The sequence below is a fragment of the Chlamydotis macqueenii genome, chromosome 9 (assembly GCF_036417535.1).
Source record: "Chlamydotis macqueenii isolate bChlMac1 chromosome 9, bChlMac1.mat, whole genome shotgun sequence".
Classification (NCBI taxonomy): Eukaryota; Metazoa; Chordata; class Aves; order Otidiformes; family Otididae; genus Chlamydotis; species Chlamydotis macqueenii.
Genome location: NC_141564.1, coordinates 27,110,129 through 27,133,014, shown reverse-complemented (window position 1 = coordinate 27,133,014; position 22,886 = coordinate 27,110,129). Strand labels below are relative to the sequence as shown.

Here is a 22,886-nt window from a genome sequence, read left to right as displayed (position 1 = left end):
CACCCCTCAGTGTGTTTGGTAGAAAAAGTAAATTTGGAACAAGGTAACACAAGCAAGTTACGCTCCTGATGCTTGAGATAACGCCTTTGTCTTTTCCCTTGCCTTCCCCGATGTCGATGTGCCTTGCAGTTTCCTTGTAGTCTGCTGGTCACGTTGGCTGGGGCCGAACGCCAGCCGCATGGTTTAAAACATACGTGGCATGGAGTGAGGTGCAGAGGACAGAGGCGTTCCGAGTGCCCGGTGTTTCCCCACAAAAGGAGGAGAGCAGGAAGAGAGATGTGGGGCACGGGACATCCCAAGCAGCGTGTGCACTGGAGCACTAAATTAGCCCCTCGGCCAAGTGCCCCTGCTGGGCGAGGAGGGAGATGGGACCAAATTTGAAAACTTAACCATGGAAAAGCCTTCCATAGGTGTTTGTGCTTTAATTTCTAAAGTGTGTGGTACCCAGCTCCTGGCAGCCCTTGAACCCCTTCTCTCGCCGTGCATGCCCCTGCGCCACAGTCTCTGCCCGTGGAGGACAGATGCGTAACAGCTACAAGACTTCAGAAAAAAATTGCCTTCTTATAGACATTATGATGTCTTTTTGGCATGGTGCAGATACGCTGTCAGCAGAACTTGTTTACAGGATTCACCCTCTTTCCCTCCATGAACACTCATATATATGACAGCTCTTAGTTCTCACAACCAAAGCGAGGAGAAAGCTCAGTGGAGGTGGAGCTGCGAGCGTTTGACATGTCCGTGTTCCAGTGCTCGCCAAACCTACGAGGTTAAAGCCTCCGTGGAAGCTGCCATTCCTGCGGCGAGGCGGGAGTGCAGCGCTGGCAGGCAGCAGCCGTGGGCGGCCACGCTGGTCATCTCGCCGCCGAGATACCTGTCAGCCTGGGCTTCGGCACCTGAGGGAGCGGCTTGGGCAGACCCTTGCGCCAAGGGGGAGAGGGGATTTCCTCGTCTTGACTAATTGGCCTACTGTTACGTTTAGTAATAGGGAGCAGGGAGGAACAGAAACTGCTGGAGCGCTCACTGTAAGGTAACAGTTCTCTGAATTGTTCCCTATGTAAGAAAACAGAAATTGCGATTAAAAGTTTAAGGGAAAAGAGAATAATTGAGGTTGTTCTAAAAAATGTATTGTGTATATGCATTGAAATATCCTCAGCCTTATCAATAAACAGTTGCTTCATGTTGGGAGCTCCAGAGCTGGACACAGTACTGCAGGTGGAGTCTCACCTCCAGGACATGGAGCAGTTGGAGAGGGTCCAGAGGAGGCCACGCCGATGCTGAGAGGGCTGGAGCAGCTCTGCTGTGAGGCCGGGCTGAGAGAGCTGGGGCTGCTCAGCCTGGAGAAGAGGAGGCTCCGGGGAGACCTGAGAGCAGCTCCCAGTGCCCAAAGGGGGCTGCAGGAAAGGTGGGGAGAGGCTGTTCAGCAGGGCCTGGTGTGACAGGATGAGGGGTCATGGTTTTAAAATAGAGGGAGGTAGATTTAGATTAGATATTAGGAAATATTTTTTTTCCACTGAGGGTTCTGGAACCCTGGCCCAGGTTGCCCAGAGAGGCGGTGGATACCCCATCCCTGGAAACATTCCAGGCCAGGTTGGCCGGGGCTCTGAGCACCCTGATCTGGCTGGAGATGTCCCTGCTCCTGGCAGGGGGGTTGGACTGGGTGGCCTGGAAAGGTCCCTTCCCACCCGAACCCTTCTGTGAGTCTATGATTCTATGATTCATACAATGCAATACTTTGAAAAAAAAAATACTGAGCAAAATGTTTCCTGGAATCAGTGCAAATATTTGCAGGGTTTGGGTGTGAGTTTGGCTAAGACACCACTGCTGTCTTGATATCAAAAGACAAAGTCAGAAAATCCTGCCAGTGATTTTATTAAAACAGTAAAATATAGAGAACAGAAAAACATAGTTTTTAAAGGCATGGGAATCTTTAATGGCAAATGGAGAAAAGAAAAAAAAAAAAGACCAATGTAAGAGGTATACTGTGAGCCTCGGGGATGGAACAGGCTGCACACTTTAAAAGAGAAGTATAGATCAAAAAGAGTAAACCTCGGCAGGGTCAGAGGAAGAAAGCGCTAGAAGAGGGCCCACAAAGGGTCACTTAATCCATTTTCTCGCCCCAGGAGGATGGAGTGTACCTAAATCACTCCTCCAGACGAGTGTCTAACCTTGATGTAGTACCTTGTCAGTCCTTTTTTCCCTCTAAGTCCAGCCCGAGTCTCTCTCCCTGCAGTTTAAGCCCATCTTCTTGTCCTCACCGCCATAAATACAGAGACAAGATTGCTCCCTGCTCTGTACAGTCCTTCACTCTTGGAAGATCATCTCTGTGCATCCCCCAGTCTCAGCACTGGCAGGCTGTTTCCAGTTCTTCCCATCATTTTGTCCCTGGCACCGTCCCCTGGAGCTCCTGTTACGCACCCTGCCAGGCTGATGCCGGTGGGACCGGACCCCGCGCGTCCCCCGTCGGCAGCCTGCCTGCCTCTTGGCGTATTTGGGTGTATGTCCCTCGCTTATCTGTCCCTTAGTTTAGTGCCACCTCGTTTTGTTGAGATTCCTTTGTGTGTGGCCCTAGGTGTGACTGTCCTGCAAGGGACACACTGATATTGTGTCCGACTAATCTAGGTTAGCGTGGCTCCTTTTTCTGCGCTCCTCCCATGGGTGTCACCGGCGCCGTGGGAGGGATGCCTGCCTGTGCGATGCTCGGCCCAGCAGAACCGGCCCTCGGTGATGGGTGTGCCGCTTTCAACGGGACAGGGCTATTGTGGAGCCCAGGGTGGCTCAGGGCAGTGCCCGGCCGTGGCGGCGGGTGCCAGCCATGGTGGGTGCAGGGCACCCCGGGGCCCGCAGCGATCCCCACGCCCAGCAGCGCAGCTCCCCGAGGGGCTCGCCTCGTTGGGACCACATGGGCAACAATCACCAGTTTGCACCGGGCTTTCTTTGCCAGGATGGAGAAAGAGTGGGAAACAGGCCGAAAACAGGTCTTTCTGCCTGCTCTGGAAAGCAGATTGGTGCTACTGCGTCCCGAGGAAAAGCGTTTGGGGGGCTGGAAAAACCGCGTTTTGATGGATGCTGCCGTCTGAGGACACTGTGCGCGCGACCTCGCGCAGCAGGCCCAGCGTCGGCGGGGCCGCTCTGCCGGAGACATTTTCCACCGGCTGCCCTCCCCCCGCTTCGCTTTGCTTTGCTTTGCTTTGCTTTGTTTTTAATTAATTTTTTTTTCCTTCCCTTTCCTCCGCGCGCGGGGGCGGCGGCGGGCACGTGCGCGGGCCGGGGCGCGGTGCCTGGCGAGGCGCGGGGCCGCGCGGCCGCGGGGAGGATGGAGGCGGCGAGTCCGCGGGGCAGGGCCGCCCGCGACGCCCCCGCGCTTCGCCTCCGCCGCCGCTCTGTCTCGCCCGGATCCCGGAGGCCGCGCCTGGCCTAGGTGAGCGCGGCGGGGCCGGGGCCGGGGCCTACCCGCGGGGCCGCGGCGGGGCCCGGGGCGCGCTTCCGGGCGGGGCGGGGGCGGCGGCGGAAGCCGGGGCCGGGGCCGGCGCGGGGAGCCCGGGCCGCTGCCGCCGCCTCCCCGCCCCTCCCGCCGCGCCGGCGGCGCTGTCAGCATGCGCCCCTGACTGGGCCGGGCCGGGCCGCCACCGCCGTGCCCGGGCAGGGCCGCCGCCCCGCGAGCATGCCAGAGGTGAGTGCGGGGGGGGGGGACGGCAGGTGCCCGGGGCCCCGCCGCCCCCGCCCCGCCCCGGCCCGGGCCTCCCCCGGCGCGGCGGCCCCACAGGGGCGAGGGCGGGGGCCGTCCGGAGCCGGGAGCGGAGCCCCGCGGCGCGGCCCCGCGCGTCCCAGGCGGGGCCGCAGGCGTCGCGGCCCGGCTGCGGGAGCTCGCCAGGAGTGACCGGCCCGGCTGCAGGAGCTCGCCACGCGTGACCCGCCCGGCCGTGGGCCTGGCCGTGCGGGGCAGGTGCGGGGCGAGAGGGGCGGCAGGGCGGGGAAGGCCCCGACGGCGGCGGGAGGGCGGCGGCGGGTTCGGTGCCGTGTCCTGCCGCCGCGGGTGCTCCAAAAAAAGCCGGTTTTTTTGGGTTGGATCGGTAAAGAAGAGGGCAACTTCACAGGGACGCCACCAGCCCGGGCGCGCGCACAGCGCGGTGGCGAGCAGATCCCGTCCTGGCTCCCGCGGGCTGCGCGGCCGGTCCCGGCGGGGGTGCCTGCGCTGGCGGGGTGGGAACAGAGCTTTTGGGTTTATTTTTCTTTTCGGAGAGAGTTCCTGAGTTCGGAACTGTTGTTTCACGTTTGGTTACCGCGAACAAATCGGTTTGTTGAGGTGTTAGTGGAAGAGAAGAGAAGAGAAGAGAAAAATGCAGGGATATTGTCTGTACAAAACGGTTATTTTGGAAAGCTCTGTTTCCTTTAGAAAGAAGTTATTTATTTGGGTGATTTTTTGAGGGAGGAGCACATGCTGCAAAGCCCGGCAGTAGCAGAAGGGCGCAGGTGCCGAAGCCGTAGAGAGCGGAACTGCGTGAGAGCAGGGTCAGCGCAGCTGTGATGGGCAGGAGAGAGGTGCGTAAATAACAACATGGAGTAAATAACGGCCATCTCTTCCTTAGCCTGCGGAAAAAAGATTCTAGTGAAATGACAACGCGTTCCCAAGTGACAACAAGGAAATAATTTGCGTAGTGACTAATTAACTGGTGATACTTATTACTGCGGGGGAAGTCTGAGGGTGAGAACCTGAGGTCGGGTGCTGGGAAGCGGCGGTGGATCTCGGGGCCCTGCCGGGGCGCACGGGAGGGCATCGCGCAGCTCCCTGATGCTCTGCGTCTGTTTGGCGCTGAGCCTCGCTGGACCCGCTGGCGTACAGCAGCGTTACGGCAGTTTAAAGGAGATAGAAGAGAACGAAATCAAAGGCTCGGCATCCCCGGTTTCCCTGAGACGGGTGACATTCTCCCGTGCGTGGAAGGTCAGGATGTGCCGCGGTGTCAGGAGTCTCCCCGCTCGCCGAGCTGGGCATGCTGCCTGTGCGACTTTTGGGGGAGCGGAGCACCCGACGGTCCGTCTGGAGAGGACGGGGATGCCGGGTGGGTGCGCCCTGAGCTGGGCTCTGCGGCTGCAGCACGTGCTTTTGCAATTTAAATTTTCCGAGGCCTACGTCACCCTGCTTTCCGCGGCTCGTGTCGGATCAGGTGCTGACCAGAACATTGTAAAATGGAATAGGACTTCCCTGGATTTAAAGACTGGGCTTCTGAGCTATGAATCTTCTTTAAGCTGATTTGAAACAAAAGATATTTAAATAGAAAAGCGATGACCGAACACGTAAAGTTTTATAAGTGGTTAGTCTCCAGAGCTGTGAAAATTTTGGAAACTTGTTACCCTGTGTGTCGTATGTATGATTGAACGGTAGTTGTGGAGTCTGCCTGCTTCACTTGACACCTGAAAGCACGGGATTGTGCCGTGGTTATTTACTCAGGATACTGAGGAATAATATGCAGGCAGCAAATTCTTAGTCTGATACGTGAGAGAGAAAGTGGCAGGGCGTACTTATTGTGTCATTTCCTTAAAGCCGTCATCGGATTAAAATTATTTTGAATGGCAGGCAGGGATCTGAGTCCCGGGATGCTTTGTTGTTCTGTGGGGCAGTTGAATCAGTGGGCAAAACTGGGGCATTATGCGAGCAATTTGTCATTCACTTGAGTCAGGAAACGGTGCCAAAGCCGTCCCGTGAACACCCCTCAGCTGCAGCGGAGGGTATGGTTTCCATACGTCCACTGCGCCGCGCTGGCCTTCCCCGCGGGGGGAACAGCCGTGCTTTGTCGTTTCTTTTCATTTGCCCACCAAATCCTCCTTTATGCTGGCTGTCTCAGAAGCGGTGTGAGGGACAGCTGTGCCACGTGCTGGATAGGCACGAGCTTTGTGTTTTCTGGGCCGAAAGCTGTATTGCAAACACGGGAAATCGCCGCTTTGGATGTGTGCGATGGCTGCCTGCAGCCCCGGCCCTCCTCGGCGGGTGTCTGGCCCGCATCCTTCGCCCTCGTGGCAGAAGACGATAGAGTTGTAGATCTGGTAGGGTAACAAGGTAGTGGATGGTATCTGTCTTCAGGAGCATCAACAAAACAGTTTAATTAGTGGAAGCGGAGAATTTTAATTTAAAATTTCTCTGGTCTATTATCCAATTGCAGAGGTAATCATACTCCTAATTCAGCGCGGTCTTCAGAGTTTTTTGTGTAGGCACTTGTGGCCAAGAAGTTACTCTTTGGCTGCCTTGCTGCAGTTGGTACAGCGTTGTGAGGGCTTTCAGCCCACCGCATCCCCGTGAGACTGAGGAGGTCCAAAAGCATAATCCTGAGGAAGGTGCTGGGATGGGGGCTTGGTGCGGTGCCGCACGGGTCCTGGAGCACCTCGCCGTGGCAGCAGCCGCACCGCGAGCGCCTGGGAAGGGCTGGGGTGCGGAAAGGCTCCGCACGGGGCCACGGACGTGCAGCCCGCTGCTGCTTCTGCCGGCTGTGACGTGCCGCGGGGATTTGCTGATTCTACTATAGCCTGGAAATGCTGTTGGTTCATTCTGCTTTGGGAAGTTCAACAATATAATAAAAAATAAATCAGTGGGAATCAAGCTGCTTCAAGCCTTAGGTGTAGACATTCGTTTTCAGTTTTGGAGGAAGGTTAATTTTGTTTTGCGTCACTCCACCTCTTGAATTCTACTAGTTTGTTGCTTCATTAAGTCTCAGATGCTGTTTGTCGTTTTCTAGTATTACTAGGTAATAATTACTGAGTTTATCTGTATTCTGCTCCCTGTAGCCGGGCCAAGGAGTGAACAAATTAACATTTTTAGTGACCTCCGTGACAAATACCAAACACTGACAAGTAGTGTAAAGTATTTGAAAGTAGCAGGTGCTGCTGCTGCTTTCTTTTAAAACCTGTTTTGCATGGGGGTTTCTGGTGCCTGTGCAGTTTGCGTGCCTCGGGAGCACCGGAAATGCTACTTTCCAGAATTCCGTAAGCAGGGAAGATCCTGTTGAAAGGAACCTGTGATGTCATTCGCTGCAGTCTGTCCTCCAGGGGTTTTTAGAGGCCTGGTGAATGTACCGTTCTGCAGCCTTTGCCGTGTCTGAGCTTCACATCCCTGCAGCAGCTGCGAATCTGGCTTCCCTGAACTTAGAGCCCGTGCGTACTGGAAACCTGGAAAGTAAACTGGAGGTGCAGGAGATGATGTGTCACACCAAACAGCCAAAGGAAACATTAAACAGGCAAAGAGGTGTTGCTCCGCAGGCCGTTGTTTTGGCTGCCCAGAGGAGACGGAGGGTTAGAGCTGCGTGGTTTTCGCCGTACTGGGCAGGATGGGTTACCTGGCCACAGTAAAGGTTCTTACACTGTGGTGTAGATGAGGATCTCACAGCCAGTTCAGATTAAAGCGTGTGCTTCCCTCTCTGTTTTTATTTCCTTTAAGTGCTTGTTTTATTCTGCCACCTCAGATTTAATGCGGTGGCAGTAAGGACATGGGAATGGCTGTAATTAGGAGGATGAGCCCTAGCACCTCCTGATGCCCGGAACAGAGGATAATTGCTGCTTACGAACCGCACGTATAAACTGCGAGTGTCGTTTCTCTAACAGCGCTAACACCGAGGAAGTCACACGTGTTGGATTATAAAAGATGCCTTGCTGTAACTATTCATTACTTTCAAAGGCTTCGTATGTGTTTTCCTTTGCCTTGCGCACATCTGAAATGCAGCTGTGAGGTGTGGGATCTGGCCGGGTTGGGTCTCTTTGACACGAGAGTCCCCAGGGAAACCTGTCCTGCTGTGCTCAGCCCCGCGCAGGGCAGAGGGGGGCAGGCGGAGGCCCCAGGGCTTTCCTTTGCCAGCGCGTGTGGTGGTCTCCACTGTTTGTGTTCTTGGGGATTGGAGCAGTTGCCTATGATTATTATTTTTAAAAATTTTATTAACAATTACATCTTGTAAACTCAGTTTTCCAAGTAATGCAGCAACATAAACAACATTTCCTTCCTACCACCCCATAATTATTTACTGGCGGGATAAACACGTGCGTGGGTTTCTATTGCTGTCCTCGGTGGCGTCTGGAGTCTGTTCTGCCATGAAGATGTGCAATTGTAATTCCCATCAGTGCCAATGACAGTGCCCAGCGATTAACAGGGAAAGAGAGGGGACTGTTAGAACTGTATCACAGTTGTCATGAAACTTGAATACATCCCAAGATAAAAAAAAATACGCATATAATATGAAGAGTTGGAAGGTGAAGGTTTTGCCAGAGGGGTTTTGTAACGGAGCGTGGTTCGTGGTGAGGGCGTTCCAGCAAGCGGTCGGTGTCCCGCCTTCCCTTTCCACCTGCAGCAGTTTGTGCAGGGTGAGCGTCTTGGTGGTTGCTTTGCTTGGAGAATAAAGCCAGTGACAAATCTTGGTTTCCACTGTTCTGTGCCCTCAGAACCAGCAGTAAATTTTCCTGCCCTGAGGCTGCTCTGAAATTTCTTCCGTAGCTTCCGTGGACGCAACAGGAGCGCCAGGAGCTGGTGTGTGGGGGGGCTGCTCGCGCCCTTCGGGCTGTTTGGTGAGCACCTGAGGGTTTGATGTGCCCTGACCGTGGGATGAAATGCAGCTGTGTGTCAGGAGAATTGCTTTTCCTATGGGATCAATTATTTTTTTTTTTAAATGTCTGCTTGCTGTCAGCTACTACCCGGTGAAATAGTTCATGTTTCACACGGTGTGTGTGTGCTGTGTTGTTATAAAATAATATTTTTATCCAAGATATCTTTATTTGAGGTAGCTGGGAGAACTCTCTTTTAATGTACTATAACAAAAATAAGTCAAAGTTTCCAGTAGATATAATCTGTTAGTCCTCACTAAATTATAACTTAAGTTCTCACTAAATGCAGCTTGATTTTTTTTTTAATGAGGTGATTGCTATCTGCTATTAATTAGCAGTAGCAGCAGCAGTTTATAAGGTAAAGGTACACTTGTGTCACAGGGATGCTAAGCAGCGTGCTCCGAGTTCATTTTCCTTTGAATCTACAGATTGCACAGGAAAACGGAGGAAGCCGGTTTGGAGTGATCCAAAATGGGCCGTGAGTTTTGTGTGGCCAGGTTATCATTTCCACGAGCCAGGTGTGTAATGAGCTTTAACCCAGTACGGGGGCGCGGGCGGCGCTGTCCCCCTGCTGCCGCGCAGCCCCCGCTCTGTGTGTCCTTCTGCAGCCCTGCTACGGAGAGAAACAACATCAGCCCTGTCAGAAGGCGTGCAGCTGCCTGTGTTGCTCTGAGGACCTTATGCTTCTGGCAAATCTGCCAAATATTTATTGTCACAGAAAAATATTTTGGGATGTAAATATACAAACTGTATATCGGTGGCTGAATCAGAATGAATTTCGGCACCATAAAAAGAAGTGAGTACTAGATGGGTTAAAGTATGTCTAGTCACTTGGCTTTTTGAGCAGAGAGTTTCACGCAGCCCTCTGTCGCTAGCCCAGCTGTATTCCACTCATTTTATCAGTTCTTTGTGTGACTTCACAGGTGGCAGGCTAAACTCCTGCCTAGAGTCCGGGTTCTCCTACTGGAAGCATACCTTACTGCCGGCCCCTGCGGGAGGCTGCCCTTGTAAAAGGCATTTTTCTCACTTATGTACTTGTCAGTGATGGTACCTTCAGAGCTGGGTCTTACTAAAGTGCCTCAGTCTGGCTTGCAGTGGCACAGAAAAAAATTAACAGAGCGCGCGCTGAATTTCCCCCTTATCTCGCTATACCACGTTTTATATATCTTGTAGTGAGCTGTTTTGTTTCTACGGTTTCAGACTTCGTGTTCCAGAAGATTAATAGACTTAGCAGCCCTGTTTGCTAAGCTTAGCCGTGATAACAATGCAATAAGTCATGAGGCGGCCGCAGATCATCTGGCAAGGCAAAATACGCCTTGGGCTTGGACCGGGAGCAGGTATTATTTGCAGAGAAAAATAAAATGTTGAAAGCGTTGTAAATAACCCATCCTGCCTTGGGTGGCTGTAGGCTCAAGTTTGCCCGAAGAGGCCGCGTGGGGAGCTCAGCTGATGGCCTCTGCGTTCACCCTCTGTACGTACCCACAGACAGAGACAGGCAGTGTGTACCAAGTGCGTGCGTGGTCTGTAACGCAGCGGGCACGAAGCATGGGTTGTTCCTCTGCCCGTGCTCGGGTGAAGGTGCTGGAGGAGCAGAGAGCAGCACGGTGCCACAGCCCGGGCTCCCACACGCCCGCAGCGGCTCCGCGCGTTCCTGCTGCGCTGCTGGCTCCCGCGCAAGCAAGCCCGGCTGCGAGTGGTGAGTAAGGACTTGGGAACCCAGAGCATGTTTGGGCTCCGGGCCCAGTCCTGCTTCCAGAGAAGTTAATGGGAATTTTTCCTTCTAAAAAAGGGAGAGCGGTCAGAGCTCATCAGCTTGGTTCTGCAAGGCCTTCAATGCTCCTCGCTCAGTTTTTCTCTAGCCCCAGGCTCCCACTTTATGTGGGGAGGAGATAGCCCGCGGGTGGATGGCCGCAGCCTGCGGTGGCTGAGCCTGCAGCGGGGCGCGCGGGACGGGAGCACGCTCCTGAGACTGCTTCAGCGCTGGCCTTGTGGTGACGGCATCTCCGCTGCGGTGACACCTACGCAGGGCTTAAGGAGATAAGCCTTTCTTTTCAACCTAAAAAAGTGAAAATGAAGTTGGCTGTGTTAATTGGGTCTAGATGTACCCGGGGTCTCGAGCCTTTAAGCGCCGTGCTCCCCAGGGTACCGCGGCGGAGCGTGCGGGCTGCGGGAGCTCGCCGAGGCAGGCAGACGTGTCAGGTTTTCCGAGCAGGGTGCCAAGCTGAAGGCAGCAGTAATTAGGCCGGGATTCACACGTGTCTGTGCGCGCAGGCACCCCAGTGCCGTGCTCCGACGCCTGTCGGGCTGTGCTCGCGGAGGTGCGGGCGGGATGGCGGCCACGCTGGGCTGGCTGTGCGGAACCGGCCACCTTCCTCCTCCTCGCCATCCCTGCGGGCCGGTGCCCGCCATCCCTGCTGACACCGGCTGTGTCGGCGTCGCCTGTGCCATCTGGTTTCCATGCAAGAGGGGTCCTGTCAACTGCATGTGCTGATAAACACAGCGTGATTTACTTGTGAGAAATAAACTCCAGTATTTTTTTTTTCTGAGGCTGGGAAAAAAAATCCAAACAAAAAATGTTTCTTCCAGTGTTTGGAAGCTCTTATTGGTGCCTGAGCAGCATTCCTGACTTTATGTGATCACTTCTGGTTTTCAGTGAAATCCTTTCCATGCGTCATTTCATACGGGAATCCTTCAGGGCTCGATACGTAGGCAAAACTTAAACTGACGTGGGGGCTTCGTTCAGGAGCAGTGAAAAATCAAAGGTGGTGAGTCCGTGATACTAACGTAATTATGTGCTTTTCAGCTGTTTGATGTGGAGCAGCTAAAAATGTTCTTCTGGGAGCGCAGGCACTTGCTGCTGTGACTTAGCCTGGCAGACTGCTTAGAAGAAAGTCCCTGGGAAAATATCTTGCTTGCTGCTTATCAGCATTTTATTGGGCTCCTGTATTTATGTGCAAATATATTCCATAAATAAACCTTTAATGATGTGATTTTTTTTTTTTGTGAAAACTAGAGGCAGCTCTGTTCAATTCTTCTTATTAAATACGGCTAATGGTGGCAACTAAAATACAAGAATTTGAACTTCATTCACTCATTTTTCTGCGTGAATGAAAATTATTGCTGTGGATTTGTTTGTTTTGTTCCCTACAACTTCTAAGCATTCTGTCTTTAATCACCATTTTTATAAAAATTACTTTGTCTTAAATCTTTTCAGAAGCTCTTTTCCAAATATTCCATGGTTTTTTTGCAAAGGACTAGAATTTTAAACTTTCATATTCGGTATTTTTAAATGGCTCTTAGAGGTAAGAGTGAGAGTACAAGGAAATGGAAATCTTTTGAGCGTTCTCCAGAATTCCTTCACCGTGTTGTTCAGTTGGGCAGCTTGCGCAGGTATGTTAATGCAAAGGGAGACACGTCGATGTCGCGCCTCGCAGGGACCCATACATTGAGGAGAACTCTGGTAGAGGATAGAGAGGAGCCTTCCACGTGAGCAATACTTCAGGAAAACAGATCAAAGCGGTGGGGGTGGATGGCGATGATGAGCGGTTTGGGTGTTTCGCTGCCTCTCGCCTGCCGTGCAGCACTGCGAGCGCTCACCGGGCCAGTGCTGGGGGCCGGGGGGCTCAGGGAGGGCTCGCTGGGAACTCTCAACCCCGGGGCTGAGGGGCTGCTCAGCTGCTGTGCCTGCGCGAGCTCCGCGAGCACGTGGGCTCGCGCGCTCCCCCTCTGCCCTCTTCTCTAGAGAGAGAATGGACAAGGAGCTGTAGAATGAGCGCTCGGCGTGTGAGCGGCACCGTTAAGTGGGCTGGAGCACTTTTTGTATTGGGTTTTCGTACGGCATCGTTTTTCAAGCTGTTATTTTGGCTAGTTTAAAAATGGTGAATGTTTAAAGTAACGCTAATAACAGGGGTATAACCTGAGTCTTTTAGGCTCTTTTTGTCTAAAATTTTTGGTGCACAGTTGTGGTCCTTTGGCATGATAACACTGGTATTTTTATTCTGTGGTAGCAGGCTTTTGGGGGAAGTGATCCATTTTTATGTTGCATGAATATATATAGGCTATTTTTTCTGCAAGAAGAATTAATGGGAATTTGAAGGTTGTGTGCTCTGTGATAGGGCGCTGGTTGAGCGTAGAAAAAGTTGCCTATGGAGTGAGCAAAAAGGACGCAGGTCGGTTCTCTGTGCTCAGGAAGGAGGCTGTATGGGAAACGCTGCTCCCTTGGCCTGACCCGAGCAGAGTCGTCTGGGAGCGCGAGTCGCAGGCACGTCTTCTTGGAACAGGAGCGAGCCAGCAGCTAGTCCGATGTCGGACCGCAAGGAATCCAGGGATGCAAGAGGGTAGTGAAGGGTCCACATTCGTTCTGCCTTGGAGACGTTCCATGATGGTTTGGTGGAAGACGGGGGCTCAGAAGTAGTTCAGATGGCTCAGCTGTGCAACGGCCATAAATACAAACTTAGCGAGGTAGGGGGCTATGACCCAATCTGCAACCCAGAAACAAAAAGTATTAGAGATCTGCCTGGCCGAGCTGGAAAGCCCCTGCAGGTACCGTTTGCGGTGATGCAGAAAAAGGTGCCACCGTGCACACTGCGCCTTCCACGGCAGGTGCCTTTGTGTGTCACACCAGTGGTGACTGCCTCTCCTGCCTAGTCGTAGCCTCTGGCGCCGGGAGAAAGGCCAGCCCTCCGTACCGGGAGGGCGTCCCCACGCCCTGCGTCGCTGCCGCCTCGCGCTGGGAACAGCCCCTTCCTCATTCACCTCCTCCGGCCGTGGCGTTTCTTCTGGCTGCAGTTTTGTGCAGAAGCAGCTGTTCTGAGCAGGGGCTGGTAGCGGGCTGTTTGTTGTGACTATTGTTAGCTACCTAAATATCACGAGTCAAGGTGAACAAGCGTAACAATAAATCATAGCAGATACTGCTTAAAAAACGGTCTCAAAGACATTGTTCACTTCTTTCCTAAAATAAAGCATAGTCATTCCAGTTTTGTTGCTTCTTTTTAATACTGGTGACTAATTTGGAGCTTTTCCTTGAAATCTGAAGACACGGATTTATTTAGCTTGGGTGAGATTGTTCACGATGCAAAGTGAATCACGTCAGTAAGTGTTTCTGTGCTGCTGAGCGCTGTCTGTGTGGTGATCTCTGTTCAGTCTCTGTTAAGCATCTCCTGGCGTTGATTGGTTCTGCCGTATACTGAAGAATCGCTTTGGTCTTGTATTAGTGCATAGCAGTTATCTCAGATACCTGGTGTGGTGACACAGCATAGAGAGTTAGGAAACCCCGTTCTCTAGGACTTAGATTCTTACATAAATAATAAAATTATTTTAGACTCATTGTATTCTCTGGCAAGTTTTGTAAGTTTTTACCATGCTGGAAGGATATGGCTGATAAATAAAAATTAAATGTAAGGCCAGAATGTATTAAGCCATAGAAAATACTCTCTTTTGAATTTGAGGTTCTTTGAGAAACAGAAAGCTTTGCTAAAGTTGGCTTTATCTCCTGCCTTGCAACAGGTGCTGGAGTACTTCTCCAGCCCTGTCGTTGCCTTGTGATTCACGTTAAGGTTACCCGGAGTTGGGCAGTTGTGTCCTCGCACTGGGCTGCTGATGCCTTTTCTCTGGGTGTCCCAGCACGGCAGTGCGGCGAGTGTTGGAGCCTGGGGTGATTTTGGACGCGCGAGTGCCCAGGCCTTTCTCGGAGGTGCTGTGCCAGGGTGCCGCTCTGCCGTGCTGCAGTGCCGGGGCGATGGCTTGGCACTGCCCGTGACCCTCCTTCAGTCCCTGTCACATCGGTGACCCCGTCTTCACCCGTTCCCGTGTGATTTGCTCATCCTTGGAGAGAAGCGTGCGATTGTCACAGCATTGCCGTAGCTCACCATTACTGAGCTGAAGTGACCAGGCTGTCGAAACCTGAGCTCTAACTTGCTGGCGAAAGAGGAACTCTGTGTAACGTGTTCCTCATTATCTGTAGTCGTGTCCCTTTTTGTTTGCCCTCAAGTCAGATGTGAGATGAGGCAACGCGTGTAATTATAACTTCTGCTTTGCCTCGCTGGGAGTGCGCCCGTTTGTGCAGCGGGCAGAGAGTGGTGAGGTGCCCTGCACTGAATTTCGTGAGGACACCCCGGTCCTCCCCAAAAGGCCCCGCTGCGGCAGGGGTGCGTGGCGGTTCCGGGGGGTGGGTCGGCGGGGTGTGACCAGGAGCAGGACAGCGCGCCAGCTGGGAGCAGGTGACATGAATGGCCTTTGCTGTTTCTGGTAATTAAGTTCAGATTTAATCCCGCCAATTAATTTGACGTGTGCAAGGATGTGGTGGCTGCATCCAGACTCCTGGTTCGTAATTATTCACATAACAAAACAATCGTCATAGGCACGGGCAAGGACTTTGAAATCTAGAGTCTGGTGACGGGGGCGACGCAGGAGAGGGGGCCCGGGCTGGGGCAGCTTAGTGGAGCTAAGCAGAGGAGCTTGTTGGCTGGAGCAAATGCTATTAGCAATAAATTAATGATAACGTTAGTACTGACCACGCACATGCCATAAGCCATCAGGCGCTCACCAGAGCGGTGTCTCAAGACTCCTTTTACCCGCTGCTGGGGTCCATTTCTGGGAAGGCAAAGCCACCCTTTGCAACCAGGGCCACGGGGCAGCTGCTTTAGGAGGGGACATGGAAAACGACGTGGCTGATTGGAAAACTGGGAACCTTTCTAGAGGTAACACGGAGATTTAATTTTGGATCTTAGCAGTAACAAGGTGCCGGTATTTTTTCCCTTGCTATGCAGTGGATCTTAAGGCGTCTGACCTGCAAGAAGCTGGGCTGGTGTCTGCTGCATCTCTTGCAAGCGAGAGCTCCTCCGGGTCACTTTTCCTCCCTGAAACAATCAGCGTCAGCTGAATTTGATGTTAGAGGGAAGCACTTGCTTCCCTTGCTGAGTCATGGGCATCGCTTTTTTCTGTAGTAGTTGTTACCGTGGATGATGCTAATAATCCTGTCTCTTATATATATAACATTTCCTATATATGCACACATGTACAGTTAGAAATCTCCTGTCAGTGTGGGAGTGTTTGTCGGTGATGTGGAGCTATCCTTTTTGCCACTGTTACAAGTACATCCCAGTTTGAATCTCAGTTGTGGGACTCGTCCCGGGTTTTGCCACGTGGCTGTGTTCTTGAGGAAAGCCCCCCAAACCTGCTGCGGACGGGACGGTCCTTGTTAACCTAATGGGAGCACCTCCAGCCTGCTCCCACTGGAACAAGCAGGAAAAGTGACAAGCATTACTGTCACTCCCGTGTGTGATCTGGGAGAGAGCAGGAAATTTCCAAGTGAAATTTGCCTTTGTAGTGGCAGGGGACAGTTTGGAGTGACCGGTGTGCCAGACCAGCTGCGCTCGCACCCACTGTGCTGCCCCTGAGGAGACACGGGGTTTGCGGGAGACGGACTCAGTGCGATGCCATCGATGTGGGTCATCTTGCCCCTCTCCTGCATCGCTTAGCTTACGTACGTTCGCAGTTAGTCAAACAAAATGTCTTCATGTGCAAGAGTCCGATGAATAAATAGCTCTGTACATTTTTAATTATGGCCTCTGAAATGTGTCTGGATAGAAACTCGGTTTAAAATCAGTATTCATTAGAACAAGCACCTAAGACTGGTTTTAGTAAAAGAGGTTTTGGTTGTTTCAGTTCAGTTTGTTTTCTTTTTTTAAAAAAAGTTACTTACTGGAGTTTTACGTTAAATCACTAATTACTGTTATTTTTAAATATAAACATAATCTTTTTAGACTTGTGTGGGAAATGTCACTTCTTTTATGGTTGAAATTCCCCTATGGAGGGATAATAAAAAACTTCCTATTTCTAAAATATATGATGCGAATGTTATGGTAAAGAAATTACAGTACAGATGTGTTTTTACTAGCAGAAACAAGATTTCCAGCTTCAGTGGTGTGGATGGCTGTGTGAACGCTTTGTCATACATACAACCGTGGCAACACGGATTAGAGGCAGGGTAGTCCTTCCTGCCATTTTGTGTCGCTGGCTTACGAGTTGAAAGAGCAGAACAACAGCTAGTGCACACATTTCCTGGTCTAGGGACAGACCTGACCTTTCCCTGCTTTAGTTTATAAATACACATCCATCTTGTGCTGGCAGATACGTGAATTCTGTGTGTCTCTGAAGTCCCAAATTTTGTAAAGGAGATTGATGTATACCACAGGTTATAAAATAAGAAGAATTTCAACCGGTTACTTCATAACCATCTACTTTCTAAAAGAAAGAGGGCTTATGGAATTCGTAGTATAACTTTCTGACTGGAAAATAGCATTACTGTAATTAATCCAAAGTAAGAAAGGATTGGGCTATGGGATTTGTACGTCCGTGCCGTTACAGTGTTGCTGGGCATTGGTTCACAGTTTGATTAGGGATGTAAATTCTGGGGAATGATTTCAAGGAACTACCTCATTTCTGCACATTGCAGTAACGCGTGCGCAGCTGGGAGAGCTGGCTTTACAACATGTTGCCTCTTTTTTCATTATTTATCCAATTTTCATTAATTGAGTACACTTGGATGTCTTAAATTCAGGTGAATGTTGCAGTTACATGTTTCTGCTAGAACAGTTTCAGAAACTGAAATATGCTGAAGACAAAACCACGGCTGATGCCGAAGGAGCCCACTGAAGTCAGTGGGAGGTTGTGCTGCCTTCCCAAGCAGCTCTGTCAGAGCTAAAGCAGAACAGGAATAACCTTTAAAACATGACTACTAGTACTACTACTGCTAAAACTATGTGTATTATGCAAAATATCTGGGTCATAGCAGCAGTGCTGGCAGTTTTTATACAAATCCGGTGTGGGACTTGCGTAGTAGTTCAGTGCTGATGCGTGCTTGTCGTTTCCCCGAGCTCTGTTTATGGCACAGAGAGCTGGGCTGTGGGGGCTGTGAAACGCGTCTCGAGTGGCGCAGCGTCTGAGCATCCCCACTTCAGAGGTGGCTGGGCTGCGCTGGGCTGCTGCCTTGCGCTTGCCTTTTTCTCCATCTGTGTGAAAGTACAAGCTTGAGAGAGGGCTCTTTTTGCTTTCACAGGCTGTCGTATGGGTGCAGCGGGCAGGGTTCTGGAGAGCTGGAGAGTACAAGACCAGTTTGGTTTGTTCGGCAGTAGTTTACTAGAGAATGTTTTTTTTAACCAGTCCTTCACTGTTATGTGGCCAAGATGTTAATTCGCTCATTGTTTCTGCTTAATTTAGTGACAGCGCTGTAATTATAACCCTCAATTGTGCCATGAAGTGATTGCTGTATCTTTTCCAAATTTTGTGTTGAAGATGTGTTATTGGTAAACTTTGAATTTGGCAGAGGTGTTTTGAAAATACTGTAGGGCAGTCAGTAATTTTTGTGTTTCGTTATTTAAAAGACAGCCATTTGGCAATTTCAAGCTTTGAGACTGTACCATCAATGTAAATAGAATATTGATTTTATTCCATTTCCTGTCTCATTAGAGTCATTGTCATGAGGGTAGATTCACGTTGTGTAATTTATCTGTTCTTGCTGACAGTTCTCATGTCATTGAGACTGGCGTTTCCAGCTTCCACTTTCTCTGAGCATAAAAATAGCCGTCTTCCCTGCCATGTTCTTCTTTAGGGGTGTGCTTTTTGCCTGTCCAGCTTTGTACATCTGTCTTTCTGAGCGACATGTGTGAATTGAGATACAGAAAACAGGAACGTCCAGCAAAGGCAGTTACAGGGAGGGTGAAAACAGTGGCTCCTCGGGAGCGGTTCCCAGCGCAGGAGACTCTGCTGTTCCGTCACCTCGGTTTTGTGTCAAACGCCGGAACCAGAGGAGGGGGAGAAATGTATCAGTACCTTGGCCGTGCTACATTTTGTATAGCAGTCACGGGAAGTAAAAAGAGTTGAATGTGTTCAATCAGAACTTAGAAACTATAATCACGTGGCCCTTTCTGTGTTAGTTTCACTTTCTTGGGCGTTTTCAGATAACTTTTCCATTGATTTGTGAAATTGTTTCTTAATAATTTTCATTGCCCTAGCTCAGCAGACAACTAAGTAATCTCTCTTACCCTCTTAAGGAATGACTTCAGTGTTAGTCCTCTCTTTTGTCTTTTCTGAGAATCACTTTTTCATTTGCTTTCAATATTTCTAGCTTAATTTTCCTTGTATTCCAAATAATCAGTGAAGGCAGGGCTATGCTTTGTCCAAACCAATGTTGTAGCAGTCCCAAGATAAGTAGCAAATACTTCCAAATTTCAAAAGGTGAACTTCCAAAACCAACTATGCTAAGAACAGTCTTTAGTGCTGAATGGCCTACTAGGTGGAGTCTGGAAGCTGTCAGCCCCCAAATAAGTTTGAATTTCATTTTAAAAAAAAAAAAAAAAAGAGTAAAAATCAACTCAGCCCCTTTCCTGTCGTCTCACTATGGTTCCTCCCTCTGGATTTGTTGCAGTCTTTTCTAGCTTGCCAGAGGCAGCCCAAAGAGAGACACCACACACATCTGCTGGGTTTTTGTGTGGACAGTGGTATCCTTCAGTATTTGAGGCTTACTGGGGATTCCTTGTTGGCTTGGAATGCCACCAGAGAGTTTCAAAGTGAGCGGAAAATAGTTTATGCAGATAAAAACATTATAATTCTATGTTAACATCTTTATTTAGTGGAGATATGGAGATGTACCTCTGCTCTGAAGTCAGTCTTTACTTTTGCTAGAAGGCTATTTTTAAAGCTAACATTTCTGGCTATGTTTTCAGGTAGATAACAAATTCTGACAAAACAATTTTTATTCGAGTAACTGTAGAGACAAAATATACATCTAGCATTGAGATTTACCTCTGAGGCATGGCAGCTCCTCAGAGTAATACTTTTCTTTTTGTAGCTGGCAGCCTGCAGAATGAAGGGTGAAATTCAGCCCGGTTTAACGCAGTTACAGACATGTAACCTCGACCTCGGCAGGAGCAGGATTTCGCTGCGAGTAAGTGGCAAGTCTGACTCCAAATAGCAAATGTATTACAAAGCTAGGAATAAAGCATAGTTTTGTTTTACCAGGAAGATTACTCCTTTCACTATATATGAGCAGAAAAAAAAGATAATTTTCATCTGTTTTCATTTTGTGTGTTGCCTTCATGCTATCTTTCTTTCCTCGTTAGGAGTGACTGCTCTTGTAATGAGAATGAAATTAAATATCTTGTTTTGAATATGTGGCCTTTAACTTGCTTTGGTTCTAGCACGTAAAATATATCAGTTGCTGCTGTAACTCTTCCTTGGTGTTTGGGAAAATCAATGCTTGGGATGGATTGTATACCGAACGGATGAACAGGAGAAAATCCCTGCCCAGAGCCGTTTCACAGCTTCGTTGTAGAGAGCTCGTACTGCCTGCATGGGCAGCACCCTCTCCTGAGGGTCTCACGGGGCATAAATGACACTCCAAAGTTACCATTTTGTGCTGTGCAAGAGCGGCGGTGGGAGGAGGCGGATACATCTATTATCTGTGTCTGTGGAGCACAGCCTCAGTCGCGGTACACCTTGGCCAGAGGCCGGGGGCTGTGGCTTGGGCTTCCGAAAGCTCTCCGATGTGAACGCAGGAGGTGGCTGGGGATGCCCGGAGCCCGTCCCACCGGGGCGCGCGGGCGGGCCCGCTGTCACGCACCCGCGGGCAGGCAGCATCGTGAGGTCCCGGCACGGTGTTCTGTGCTGTCGGATCTCCTGGTGCTACCCCATCACGGCTGGGTGGCGTGGCACAGGTGGGAGTCCAAACTTGTTTGCCCAAGCGCTCGTTACAGAACGAGCTTTCAGGAGCTGAGTCTCTGCTGTATCCCCCAGTGCTGGTCGGCAGTGACCGCTGGCACGGGGTGACTCTGGCTTCTGAGTTTTAGACAGCTGAAGCAAGTGAATATCTGTGTTTACCAACAAGACACCTAGCTGTTAACTTGCGCTTGCGAGTAATTATGCACTGTTGTTCGTCTCCTGCTAGCAGGGATTAAAAATGCGGGCACGATTAGAAGTGTCCTGGCAAGAAAACCACGGTGCCTGTTATAATCTTGTTAGCTGTGTTAGGTGTGCTTTACTTTGTTTTTCTAATCACTCGGTCCCTGGAAAAAGACTCCTTGTAGACTTCCCTCGTCTGTTGGTTTGCATCCGCGCTGACCAGCATTGCTTCCCGAGATGCGTGTCTGGTGACAGTGCCAGCGGTGCTGCTGGGGGGGCGGTGGCGATGGGAAATAGGAAGATTATGGAGCAGAGCCTTTAGAAAGGCGGGGATGGGAACAGCCTTCCCCCAGGCGCGGGTGGGGGGGATGCTGCTGGGGGTTGCATGCTGCGGGGAGGGTTCCCGGTGTCGGTGTTGCCCACGGGCTCCGGCGGGCGACCCCTCTGCCCCCTGCGCCGGGCTGCTGTTGGGCTCTGCGGGCTGGGACGAGAGGGGCGTTCGTCGCAGTTACGTTTGCGCGGGGCAGCGCGCTTCGGTGGCGAAGCTGGGCGCCCGAAACGCGTCTCAGAGGAGCCCCCGTTCCCCCTTGGGTCTGGGGGCAAGGTTTACCCTGGCTTTTCCGGCGGTTAAACGCCTGGGTGGTGTCTTTGAGCGAGTGCTGTTTGTCGTGACGCTTGTCGTTCGCCCGCAGTCGGTTAACGGGGGGACAGCGTGCTGAGCGCCGGTTCTCCCGGGGAAGGGGCAGCCGAATGCAGCCCCCGGCCTCGGCGGTGACCCCCGAGGACGGTGCAGGGGTGACTCCGGTTGCGTCGGGCGGCCCTTCGGGGTCCGTCCTTGGGAGGAGCCGTGCCGCCGCCTGACCCCGGGCGGCACGCACCGCACCGCACCGCACCGCAGGGGTACAGCGGGCTGCCGGCGGGCCCGCCTCCCTGCGGGGAGCCCGCACCTGCGGGCCGCGGCGGAGAGGCCCGGCGGAGGGGGAGCGGGCGGGAGGCGGGGCGGCGCGGCGCGCAGGCGGGCGGGCCAGCGGACGGAACCATTCCCCGCGCCGCGCGTGGGCGCTGCGGCGGCGCCGCCGCCATGGCCCCGTCCGCTCGCTGCATGCCGGGTAGAGCCCGGGCCCACGCGCGCGTCCTGCGGCGGCCGGGCGAGCCCCCTCGGGCGGGCGCGCTCGCTCGGGAGCAGCGCGGCCGGCGTCTGACAGGCGCGACCTTTCATAAGACGGCCCCCGCCATTGGCTTCCCGCCCGGAGTGTCGCTGCAACGCTCTCTGCGATTGGCCGGCTCCCGATCATGCCCGGCTCGGCACGGGGAAGCGGCCCCCTCTCCTCGCAGCCCGGCGGCGGCTGGCGTGAGTGCGCCCTGCGCGGGGCGGCGGCGGCGGCTGGGCGGGACGGCGCCTCTGCCGCCCGGCGGATTGTAACGTGTCTCTTCTCTCTGCAGGTTGGTACTAAGAAGTGCCTTTCCTGACGTCTCTGCTGCTTGGGACCGCTTCTAGAGCAGCCGCTGCTTTTTGCCTTGCTTGCTGCCAGCTAGACCGCGACGACAGCGCGCCCGCCCGCACCTCTAGCCAGACCCGCGAGAAGGGCTGCCGGGCCCTGCCCCGGCCCGCTTTACTGTCAAATAAAAGTTTGCTGAGAAGGTCAGAGAGCTTCTGCCCGAAAATCGAGGAGAGGAGGAAAAAAAAAAAAAAAAAAAAAAAAGCAAAGCAAACCAGTCTCGAGCGTTGCTCTAAACTGCTGCATCTGTCTATGCCAAACTAATCGATACCGATTGCACCACAAAACCCCGCTGCAAATTCCGCTGCCTGGAGATTACCTTTCAGACTGAAAGCAGCTCGGACATCCCGTGTCAGAGGGTCTGCCACGTTTCCATGCCCGCGCTGTGGGCTCCGGTCGGCACTCAGGATGGGTCGCTGAGCGCACCGTAGTCCCGGGCCGCACGTTTAGCCTGCACCTTGCTGGTGATCCTAGCCTTTCCCCCGTGCGAAACCTCTGCCGATTAACAGTGTCACACTGTGAACTCCTGGGGGGCACGGCTTCTCCTTGAGATTGCGGCCACCCCATTTTACACGTACTTTTAAAATAGGGAGAGGGGGGAAAAACAAAAAAAAAAGTATTCTGGAGGTGGCGCTTTCATCATTTCCAGATTATCAGTTCAGCTACTCGTTTGTTTTATTGGAAATTTTAACTACCTGTAAAATCTAAAGATGGCTGTTAGTGTCACGCCAATTCGGGACACAAAATGGCTAACGCTGGAAGTGTGTAGGGAGTTCCAGAGGGGGACTTGCTCACGACCAGACACGGAATGTAAATTTGCACACCCATCGAAAAGCTGCCAAGTTGAAAACGGACGCGTAATCGCCTGCTTTGATTCATTGAAAGTGAGTAAATATTATATTATTTTCAAGGACG

At 52.0% G+C, this 22,886-nt stretch overlaps 1 protein-coding gene across 15 annotated transcripts in view; it reads left to right on the top strand.

The window, feature by feature from the left end:
- Positions 1–22,886, top strand: part of MBNL1 (muscleblind like splicing regulator 1) — an 88,088-nt gene that overhangs the window by 4,589 nt on the left and 60,613 nt on the right. For 6 of the 15 annotated variants that reach the window (XM_086755139.1, XM_086755135.1, XM_086755134.1 and 3 more), the window contains exons 1-2: positions 3,512–3,670; positions 21,916–22,855. The exons of 1 other annotated variant lie outside the window; for it this stretch is intronic. In XM_086755139.1, coding sequence (XP_086611265.1) covers positions 22,682–22,855 — 174 coding nt within the window. In that variant the 5' untranslated portion in view covers positions 3,512–3,670; positions 21,916–22,681. Of the gene's footprint in view, positions 1–3,279; positions 3,419–3,511; positions 3,671–3,821; positions 3,944–19,417; positions 19,520–21,602; positions 21,824–21,915; positions 22,856–22,886 lie in introns of those variants that run through there. 8 more of the 15 variants (XM_086755131.1, XM_086755132.1, XM_086755128.1 and 5 more) reach the window with 8 other exon arrangements.